The 12,098-nt window shown below is 32.2% G+C and overlaps 1 protein-coding gene across 1 annotated transcript in view; it reads left to right on the top strand.

The window, feature by feature from the left end:
- LOC123525372 (inactive tyrosine-protein kinase transmembrane receptor ROR1-like) overlaps positions 1-12,098 on the top strand; it is a 211,851-nt gene that overhangs the window by 21,970 nt on the left and 177,783 nt on the right. The window contains exon 2 of the mRNA XM_045304363.2: positions 10,235-10,396. Coding sequence (XP_045160298.2) covers positions 10,366-10,396 — 31 coding nt within the window. The 5' untranslated portion in view covers positions 10,235-10,365. The remainder of the gene's footprint in view (positions 1-10,234; positions 10,397-12,098) is intronic.

Consider the following 12,098-nt stretch of genomic DNA (forward strand, 5'->3'; position numbering starts at 1 on the left):
TTGTTCAAGGTACAGCTGGCTGTTGCCTGGTCATAGATCAAAGTTTTTTTTATACTGTTTCCTGACATCTGCCACTATAGGGCAACTAGTGAGGTACTAAATAAGCTTGTGTGACAGAAAAATTACCCTCCAAGCAATAATTTGCTTGTTGATTCATTATGCTTAATCATTATTTACATTGAAATAGATTTTTATATGTTTTTATATTTATAGTATTTAAAGAGAACATTAATTTTGTATAACACATAATTATTATATGTGCAGATTATAAATCTGAGATGATGTATTCATGGAGAACAAAGACCTTGATGATCCCCAGATTAGGTCCTTCTATAAAAATCAACATGTCTTATAAGGTAGTGTATCCCCAGTTGAGGCCCTTCTATAAGAATTAACTTGTCTTAAGTTAGTGTATCCACAGTTGAGGCGCTTCTATAAGAATCAGCATTGTCTTATAAGGTAGTGTATCCACAGTTGAGGCCCTTCTATAAGAATTAACATGTCTTAAGGTAGTGTATCCACTGTTGAGGCCCTTCTATAAGAATCAGCATTGTCTTATAAGGTTGTGTATCTCCAGGTGAGGCCCTTCTTGAAGAATCAACATGTCTTATAAGGTATTTTATCCCCAGGTGATGCCCTTCTATAAAGATCAACATGTTTTATAAGGTAGTGTATTAGCAATGAAGACCAGCCATTTCAGTTTGATGTATTATCTGTATGCAGTTTTTGCAGCTCGTATCAAAAGTCATGTGCTAGTACCAGTTTCATTACAAAGAGAAAAAATTCTTGAATATTTTGCAGAATATTATTTAAAGTCTACAACCATTAGTTGTTTGTGTTACATCTTTAATTTATGCAGCTGGGAAGTTGTCACTTACTTGAGGAGAACGTGACATTGTTTATATTTGTTAGAAATCTGGTAACACTGGTCTGTTTAAGTTAAAATTTCATACATTGTTTATAATTGTATACTATGAAAAAATAGATAATATAAACAAAATGAGACACACAAAAGTAGCTTAATTGTTAATTCATACCACTTTTAATTATGCATCCATGTATTTATAATTATGTCCATTCTGCCTTACGCAAAATGTTGAAATTTTGAATTTCCTGCAAAAGTAGCAAAAGTATACTGTGTGTCTTTATGTATGTGTGTGACAGTATGACAGCATGCAGGTTAACTGCAATTTGTATATCTCAGAAACATTTGTAATGTAACAATTTTATGCAAAATTATATTTATTTATTGCACTGGGATCCCAGTGAACCTTCTGTTATTTTGTTTTAGAACTCGAGAATATAGTAGTTGCAACTTGACCGCGAGAATATAGTAGTTGCAACTTGACCGCGATGGTTGACCTTAGGCTGATTATTTATATCAATTATTTCATTGTAGAAATCAAGGGTGCTTAGGGTAGCCATGTACTTACATTTGATCAGATAAAACTTTCCAATACACTAATTTATGTTTACACACATTTATATTTCCCTTTTCTCGTGCAACATGTGTTTTATGTACACTCCTTTTCAATAATAGGTTGTAGCTTATTATGTATTATAATGCAAAGGTCAGCCATCGGGGTCAAGTTGCGGCCACTATACTTAAGATGATTGTCCTACATTATTTTACCAACAGCAAGATGAATACTGCATTCTAAGAACATATAGGTCATCAGTTTTTAGCTCACCTTAGCACGAAGTGCTCATGGTGAGGTATTGTGATCACGCTGTGTCCGTCGTACGTCCGTGCATGCGTCAAGTCATCTGTCGTCAACATTTGTGTTTAAACAACATCGCCTCCAAAACAACTGAATGGATTTTGATGAAACTTGGCTATGATGTTCCTTAGGTGGTCCTCTACTAAAGTTGTTCAAATGGTTTCGCTTGGTTGCACATAGGGGCTGCCAGAGCTAAAAATAGAAAAAACTTCAAACGACATCTCCTCCTAAACCGATGGTCCAATTTTGAAATAATTTCACACAAATGGTCCTTGTGCTACCCTCTACCAAGATTGTTCAAATTATACCAATTCGTAAAAAAACATGGCCGCCAGAGGGCGTGGTCACTTTTCCCTATATGTATATAGGAAATTTTAAAAATATTCTTGTATGAAACTGCTTGTCCGATTTTAGAATAATTTTACACAAATAGTCCTTGTTGAACCCCTCTACCAAGGATTTTCAAATTTTTTGATTTTCAAGAAAATGGCCGCCAAGGGGTGGTCAATTTTCTCTATGTAATAGTGGAACTTTAAAAATATTCTTGTATGAAACTGCTTGTCCGATTTTAGAATAATTTACACAAATGGTCCTTGTGTGATCCTCTACCAAGATTGTTCAAATTGTTTTGATTCGTCAAAAAACATGGCCGCCAGAGGGCGTTGTCACTTTTCCCTATATATATATATATATATATATATATAGTGGAAACTTAAAATCTCTTTGTGTGAAACTGCTGGCCTGATTTTAAAATATTTTTGCACAAATGGTTCTTGTGTGACCCTGTACCAAGATTGTTCAAATTTTTCCGATTTGTCAAAGAACATGGCTGCCAGTGGGTGTGGTCGATTTCTTCTCTGATCAATACAGCTGAACTTGATAATTTGCATTGTATAGATGTAATGTGTACCATTAAGAATAATGTTTAAATATGTCCCTGGTATCAAAGTGTGTGTGACAATTTGTATTATATAGGCTAAAATAGAAGAAACCTAACTCTGTACTTATACAAACACACTTGAAGCCTTGTACAAAGGTGAGTGCTTTAGGGTCAATGACCCTCTTGTTTTTATTTACAATAAATAATGAAACAATTCTTCAAATTTTGAGAATAAGGACATGAATCTGTAAGGATTCATAGAAATGTAATGCTGGAATAGCATATTCGCTGTTAACTAGAGTAGAAAATTAGAGTACCCAACAAAACAGCAAAATAACAGTTGCTGCATCTATCAAAATTTTTGTTTAGTCAATCATTCAGTTATAATTGCTTATCCATTATTTCGTCTGTAAAGTCTTTAATATGATTTCTAACCAAGGATCATACTACTGGTCTTTTCAGTTTACAGCAGTTAGGTCCATTGCAGTCCTATAAATGCTGTCTGCTGCCTCATAAATTGCTTCAAGTAACCACAAGGTTAGAACCACTGACCAGGGATGGCTGACTCCAGTGAAAGTGTACGACTCTATATAGTCATAGCCTCTTCTCCATCTAAACAGCTGATTGCATGTATTGACATGCTGCCGTTTGACTGACTGGGGCCAGATAGGGGTACTCTATGTATAGATCTGAGACTCTATATGGCATTAATGCTATCAACTTGTTTGTATTTGAAATCTGTTCTTCTTGTCCACCATAATAACCAGCACTATATGACCTTACATCGTCGGGTGCAACTTTAAACCCATGAACAGAACAAACTTTTTTCTTATGTCATTACATCGATAGATATGTTATGATAAGGCTTATTTCTCACTTTTTTGCTTTCTTTGTATTTTCTGTGTATGTCCGCACCTTGGTTTATCTTAACATATGATTATATAAAGAATATTGTGTAAATATTGCCAGGGAGAAAACCAGTTTGAATTAGGTATAGATAAATATTTATCAAAACATAGACTAACTGATGGATATCTTTTAATAATGTTTTAACTAAGATTTGCTTAGATTTGGATTGGTTAGCGGCAAAAAGGTTAAGTAGCAATCATGGGTAGAACGGGTGCTGATATTAGCCGCTGCTTACATTACAGTGGTGTTTGGTGCTTAACTTCTTGGATAATTTATCTCTTATATTTGCCTCTTCTAACATTCAGATTGTTTTCTGGTTCAATATTATGGGAAACCTAAAAAGTATTTTTAGTGTCTTGAGAGGCGAGTGGTATAAATATGAAAACATATGTTGTGAAAATAATGACATGACATACTAGTACTATAAAGTTGAAAAAAGAACGAAGAAATTGACCACATAATATATTTGTTTTTGTTACCTTTTTAGCTGACCTGAGCACAAAGTTCTTTTATGTTCCCCTGTCAAATGTTTATTCATACTTCATGAAGCATTCATGACTTCTTCATGAGGAGACTTCATGAAGTCTTCATGACAAAAACATGAAGTGCAAATGAGACAAATGCATCAGCAGCTCATGAAAACAGGTTCATGAATTATTCATGAAGTGGTAAATGCATTAAAAATGCATGAAATTAAGCATAGCCTGTGTTCATGAAGAATTCATGAAGTTTGTATTTATTGATCTTCATAAAGAATTCATGAAAATATTCCTGAAAAAAATACTTCATGAAGAATTCATGCATTATTTTGTTCTTTATTTCATTGTCTCATTTGCACTTCATGTTTTTTCCATGAACACTTCAAGAATAAATATTCTTATAACTTCATGAAGACATTTTGTGCTTTTCTTGAATATTTCATGAACAATACAAAACATTATAAAAGAACTTCTTTGCCTTAAATGATACAGTAATCCATCATATTTTCATTTACTAAATAATACCTGTACCAATTAAATAGTATCCATGCACTTGTTATTAAGAGCCGAGATAATGTATTGAAATTCATGAAAAACAAAACAAGTTTCATGAACTTCTCAAGGTAACCTGGTAGGAGTGTAACACTATGAAACCTGAGAGATCTGCATGTAATGGAAGTCTTTAAACAATATCAGTATAGCTTGATACAAGAAAAATTCCTGTAGGTCAATTTAAGTGTTGTTCAGTTAGTGGCTAGAGATTGTTTTAGTCTCTGCTGAGTCACTGTGACAATGACATTTTCCACCCTCAACAAATGACATGTTGAGTCAAACAGTAAACTAGAGTGGGATTGGGAGCATAATAAGAAGTAAACAATAATTATTGCTGTATAAAATACAAAAATGTATCATTTACTTTAATCTCAAGATTGACATTTAGATTAGATAAGCTTTGTTTTAGGGTCGTGAAAACATGTGACATTTTAAAAGGATTTTATATTTTTTAAAATGAACAATTTATGACAACACCATAATTACTTATTTGATATTCAGTATACTCAAGTTCCTTTTAAACCATTCCTTTCTGTAGTATGATAAATATTTCCTTCTTATTTGCTGCACAAACTTTTCAACAATTGCTGAATCACATGTGCAAAAGATTTCCCAGCATGCAACAAAATAATGAAAAAATCTTTATTCATTCTTAAACAAGTTCATGAATATTTCAAGGATTTCATGAATCTGTCAATAATGCTTGATATCTTCATGAAGTAGATCAAATGACACTTCATGCATAAAACTTCATGAAGTCAGATTAAGAAGTGATCCAGAACAGTTCATGAATAGTTCATAATGGAGATGAAAAATTCATGATTCCATGAATTCCATTTCGCCGGGGTTACGCCTGTGTTTTCAGCTGACCTGAGCACAAAGTTCTATTATGTCACCCCCTGTGTCGAAGTTGACTGTCCACGATAAGGATTTCACTGTAACCGCTGTAAAACAGGAGATGCATCTGAGATCTGTTGTGTATAATTTCACCAATATAAGCAATATAAATGAAATAAATCCAGTATTTAATAGCTTTATGTAAAATAATATTACATTATGAAAAATATTGGTCAAAAACTAAGTTAGATACTACTGCAGATATTACATATCAGTTAACACTTCCATTCAAATGAAGCAGTATGGATGAGAAAAGCAGTCTCTTGTCTTAATGTAGTGTAGGTCAATAAACTTGGCCAACTAAAATCTGACATCAAATCTGGGAAAACATTATGAACACTCCAGAAGCCACATTTTAGACCTGATATTTATGAAACTTTATAATAATTTAGAATATCTTTAGGAAATCTAGGTTTGGTATGAATCCCAGGGTCAGTTGAGATCATAGAAAAAACAAACTTTTTTTACTTACTGTAAGTGCATATTACACTTGGTTTCCATGGAAACTTCTCAAATGTTTCTTTATTATTATTATTATTATGATTATTTTGTATTCATATTTAAAATGCAGTCAGCTACATTCAAAATTAGGTTAACTGATAGAAAAACTTGGTATTAAAACACATTCTCCATAAATTACAAAAGGTATGGTCAGAATGTACATTTCAATGAGATCTTGGGCATTGTTGGACACTAGGTCATCTCGTGGTAAGGACTTGGCCAGATGAGTAATATGTGCATGGCCATTATGGTGCTCTTCCTTGGGGAAGATTGTGGATTTGGACTGGAGCTGGGTGTAGAAGAAGATGATACAGCTGCAAGATTGTATACAGCAGTTTGAAAGTTTTCAATTCTTCAAGAATTGTTATTGCTAACAAATGTTTCAAAATAAATGATACTGCGACATGCAAGCACATGTATCTTTAATCGAGCGCTGTCATGTTAAAATTATTGGTAATGCATTCTTTGCTTTAATGCCTTTTGAATTTATTACATCTGAAAAATTTATGCTGGAAATAGATTTTTAATTAGAGAGAACTGTACTGTTGGATATCTTAGAGCATAGGTTTGGAAGTATTACAAGTATGCAAAACTAAGAGGTTTAAAATAAAAAATAGTAGAATAAATATAATGAACATTGGACAAATTCCATAATAATGGAAAATCAGCAGTCACAGGGGTTCAATATTCTGGTAAAGATTGTTACATAAGAAAAATGCTTACTTTGAGCTTTTGAAAAGGAATCTGATTTCAAGCAGGCTTAAAGGGTAAGGAAAGCCTCAAAATAAGTTAATTTTATATGAAAGCCGTCATCAAGCCTTACATAATGCTGAAAGAATTTTTAAAATCGGACAACTATTGAAAAAGATATGGCAGTTTGAAATTTAAGAAAATGGCTGATAATGGAGGCAGCCATTTATTGTGTTTATGACGTCATTTACACACTACTGAATAATTTATTTAGCAAATAACCTTTTAAAAGACTAATTTTCTTATGTTTCTTGAGTGTATGGTAATTTTTTGCATTATAGCTGGAAAAAGTAGAGAAATTATTTTACAGTAATAAGTAAATGCAGTTCAAATGTGTATCTAAAAAATTTAAGTCCGAGCCATTTTGTTTTTTTTGTTGCCATGGAAACAAAATGGCCGCCAATTTGCCAAAAACTTAATTGCTCATAACTTTCTCATTTTTACTCCAATTTTGAGAATTCTTTCACTTCTTTAAATGATTTAAAAAATCCCAGCTGACAAAATTAACATTAGAACAACGTTGCCTTTCCCTTTAAAAAGCTACCATAGCTCACTCAAGGTAGGTGATGAGTCAGTGGGAGCATGCAATGACTCCCCCTTGCAATTTTCTGTAGATTTGGCTGATATTTGGAGTAATTTTATTTAACAAAATTTTTGCTGGTCAAATATATAGGCTTCTATGGAGCTTTCACCTTGCTATGTGCTCAGTATGATATGAAGAATTTGATAAAAATAGATTTAATCATGATATTTAACATTATAATTATATTGTGTTATAATCTGAGTTGAAGCAGTTATATTAAAATAATAAAACAGAATGATTAAAAAGCTATAAAGTTAAGGGGTGAAGTGAAAAATACTTTAATTTTTAAAATATGATATTAAATGCCTATTCAGGCATATCAGAGCATCAGTATCATGCTCATAGCCACTTACCTCAAGGCTGTATCTTTATGGTCTTGCTACAGTAATGGTGGGAATGAAGATCCTTGGTAGTTGGGGACTCCAGAGTTGGCAGGCTTGCTGGAACATGACAGCTGGACATGATAATGAAGTAATTACTGAAAACCATTAACTTGTGGTTACAGTCTTTGTCTCCTTATGGGCCCCTATACTTTTTGGAGAGAAAAAATTGAATCATGAAAGCAACCTGATATTTATAATTCTCAATTTTCTTTGGTTTGTTACACATTTTCAACGGATGTTGAAATAGTTGTTTTGTAAAGAATGTGTTATTATTTGCTAATAATTCTTGAATTTCATGTTTTATAGTATCATTTACTACACATGCAGGCAACTTGATACTATTAATGTTTTACAAGTCCGCTACTAATCTATCAAATACCAGTATTATGAAACCGGGCTTTTCATCTCCGTTACCCATTTATTATGTTTTTTCAAAGAAACAAGAAAGAATAAAAACCTTTGTGCATACATGATAAACACGTGTTTTGCAAGAATCAGTGGAAATAAAGAAGACATAAAATAGTATTAAAAGTATTGCCCAGAAGTAAGAAAATCTATGATAGAGTAATAAACAAGTAGTGTATATTAAAGGAGTTTAATAATAAAATTCCATTATGCTGCATAAATATTCATATTTAAATTAATTTTTACAGTTTTCATGAACATTCAAACTATATAACTTATTTATAAAGCTCATAGAAATGGTGGTCTTTCAAAGGTGGGAATTATTCACAGATTAAAATATAAAGTGTAAGTCTGGTGTTTCTGTTATGCTTAAACTGATGGTCTCAATATTTGTGATTGATGTAATGTTGTTCAGTAGAATCAGAACTGTAACCATATCTCTGAAAAACAACATTATCTTTTGCAGCTTTGTGTTCTTTTATACTTCTGTCAATGTTAGATATGACTATATTCTTGGGCCATTTATTAATATATAAAGGGCATGTAATATCATCATTTCCAATTGCTATCCACTGAAAGAAGAAGATATTTCACATTTGTCAATAATTAAACAGGGATATGACTTTATTGCATGAAAGCTTGACTCATTTAATTCAAAGATATCACTGGACTCAGTAGCAGCTGGTACCACAACAATACTGTTAGTAACAACATCATTACCGTACTTCTACTGTTAAGGGCAGGACTTTCTTTTTTAGTAATCAAGGGATGAAATAAGTGTGGCATTTAACTGGAGGAGTACTAAATGTTAGTGAAACTGTGATTTTAAGAAAAGGGAAAAGTTGTGGATGTAGTAGTTTTTATGCGTCAGAATGTCTTTGGTTGTATTGTGGCTGCCATTTTTTTTGTTTTGGCATGAAATATATTAATTACTTGTTGAATCCTATTTTCAATAACTGTTTCATGATATATTTGTTATACGTTTGACTATTTGATTAATATAGTAGAAAGTGTTATTGAAAACATTCTTTTTATTACCTCCCTTTATGGCACTGGTACTGAAAGTTTTGCATCATTGAAAGTAGTGCTAAAATCTTACAATTTAATTTATCTGTTTTAACACATAAAATTAAAAGCACTTAATTATGGAAGTTGAATGGTAAAAGTATGGTTATTGATAGTGTGGCAGTGCTTGTAAGCTTTATCAATAACTAATTATATATTTTTTTGCAACTGAAGGAATAAACTTAATTACATCGGTTAAAGTTATTGTAACCTATAGTGATTAACCTTTCCTGTGCTGAGGAACCTTTAATTTGGTATTAACATTTTTCTTTAGTTTCACAAAATGAGGAAAGATTTTTCTTGGTCTAATGTGTTATACAGCAGTATGTTCAAGCTTCACAGTTGTATATATAAATATTATTAATATTATTATAAATACTCTCATCTGAAAAGTAGTTTTTATCCCCATTTTATTTAAAAATCTTTTTTTAAACTAACAGATAAATCTATATTGTAGATATTTTTTTTAAATATCAAAAATGGAGCACTAAGTAGTTTTAATACGGTATTGCTTTTTTTCTGCACAGAAGCAGTGTTTTACAAAAGAGGGAACTGCTCATGCGCTCTTCTGGAGTTATTATTGTAGTATTTCACTGTGGTACATTTTGTAAGTGTCATGACAGGTCGTTACCTTTATAGTTAAGGTAACTCCTGCGGTTGCGTTAGTTTTTGATGTACTTTTGCTATTTACTATCTGTATGGAGTCTATTTCTTTTCAAGTACATCGAGAGAGAAATTCACTTTCTATTTATTCAATTGATGCGATTTTGGATAAAGTGCTGTCATAGTAAAGTTGTGTGCAAATTTTATTGTCGTTTTGTGCACAAGATAATAGAAAGGAATACAGAGATATCATGATCTAAGCATTTTATGGAGATTGAATATTTTAAATAGCGAGTGTACCCCAGCGTGAGAATTCAGATTGTGATAGTAAGATAGTATACCGCTGATCATTCATGATAATTTACCTACTGTCAGTCAAAGATATTGGATAAGTTACATTTGGCAGTACCACATTACCCCGATTAATGAATGATTAGCGTGTCTTTTGTTTTTTACGTAATTTATTAATGACATTTGAATGGATTATTTTTCTTCTCTCTCTGTAGGTTGTGATATTGACGCATTGGTGAGAATATAGGAGTTCTATGATACTTCGGGATATATGAATTGTAACTTCGACAAGGACTTCGTTCATGTGATTAAAAGTTTAATGATGTTCTTTGGATTATAAACTGTGATGTATCCCGGATTAACTCAACGAGGCAGAGGTAAGTCGTTTATATATTTTCATGTGTTTTGTGTATTTTTCTATTCATAGATGGTTTCACGGAATTTCCACCTGTAGTTAGGTTCTTTATGATGTGTTAAATAGGGTAACAGCCACTTCAATTCGGTAATTTTCTCGCTCAGTAAACATTCTTCAAAACATATGAAAATGTTTGCCAATAATTTTATGCAAGCAGATGTCTTCATGAAAAGAGTAAAATGAATTTTAACGGATTTTTTAAAATTTATACACCTATATTGTAATATAACAAAGTATTAATATTACTTCAATATATATATATATAATTTTATATATGTATATATATATAACAAATGTAAACACGGGTATAATATTTCTGTTGCTTGTAAATAAACTGGAAAATATTTATACCTGAAATTTCATTTAAGTTTAAGTTTCACAAAGTTATTTCACTAAAATAATATACAATAGCATTTCCTAAAAAAATCACTAAGAAATGAACATAATGTATAGTTGAAACCCCCCTGAGTGTGTAATTATTGTAATTTCTTTTAAAGAAAGCTGTTTGTGTTGATAAATAGCCAGAATCTATGTTTCAGACAAGCGGATGCTCTTAAAAAAAGTATGTAAAAAATTTCAGTATGTGAACATATAGTTGATGAGGTGTTAAATATTATTTCAGACTTGATTGTGAAAAACATTAAAAGTGTTGCATCAGATTTTGATGGGATCATGCTGATTATCATAAATAGATATTTTAACCCTACCATGCTGGACATGATTGATTCTGCCTTTGCGACCAGTGTAGATCATGATCAGCCTGTACATCCATGCAGTCTGATAATAATCTGCACTGTTTGCCATTCAGTCAGTATTTTTTTTGTAAGCACCCTTTTTAACAGTTAATGGTACTGGCCAAATTGGAAGATGGGCACGTTCATTATAGAAATTTAGCAGGTTAAAGGTTAAAGATAAGTATCAAAATATTTACAGGATTGGTGGTTTAGCGGTTAAGGTGTCAACTACTCAGCTGGGAGGGTGTCACCTGGGTTCAAACCCTACTTTGGTCAAGACTGCTTACTTGGCCATATGTACATGTAATGCCAATAATGTTTTTTTTTTCTATCTTAACCCTTACCCTGCTATATTTCTATAATGGACTGGTCCATCTTTCAATTTGGATAGTACCACTTATTATTCAAAGGGGTTTTCACTGAAAATTTACTGACTGAATAGCGAACAGTGCAGACCATGATCAGACTGCACGGATGTGCAGGCTGATCTTGGTCTGCACTGGTCGCAAAGGCAGAATCATCTGCCGCCAGCAGGCTAAGGGTTAATAAAATAAGCTTTCAGCTTTTGCCCGAATTCAGATAAATTAAATAAATATAAAGTGTACAATAAAAAATGTGGCAGATGAAATAGGCACGAAAAAACCAATCCTTCAGTACATGTATTTTCTGTGCTGTAGGCTTTTTGGTCTACCTTGATTGTGAACCCTTCAACCTTAGTCTGTTTCATCATAAAGACAGAGTATTTGTTATTTTTGACAACCAGATTTAAATATAGCACAGTAAAAGGTGAATTGTCCTGATTAACATAATAAACAAGGTTTGTTTGTAATTAATATTTCATGGTTTGTTGAAAATTGTCATATCTGCTGAAGTCAACTGCTAACACACGCAAGTCATATGTGACACAGTTTGTCTACAATTCTGTCATTA

This window comes from Mercenaria mercenaria, chromosome 3 (assembly GCF_021730395.1).
Source record: "Mercenaria mercenaria strain notata chromosome 3, MADL_Memer_1, whole genome shotgun sequence".
Classification (NCBI taxonomy): Eukaryota; Metazoa; Mollusca; class Bivalvia; order Venerida; family Veneridae; genus Mercenaria; species Mercenaria mercenaria.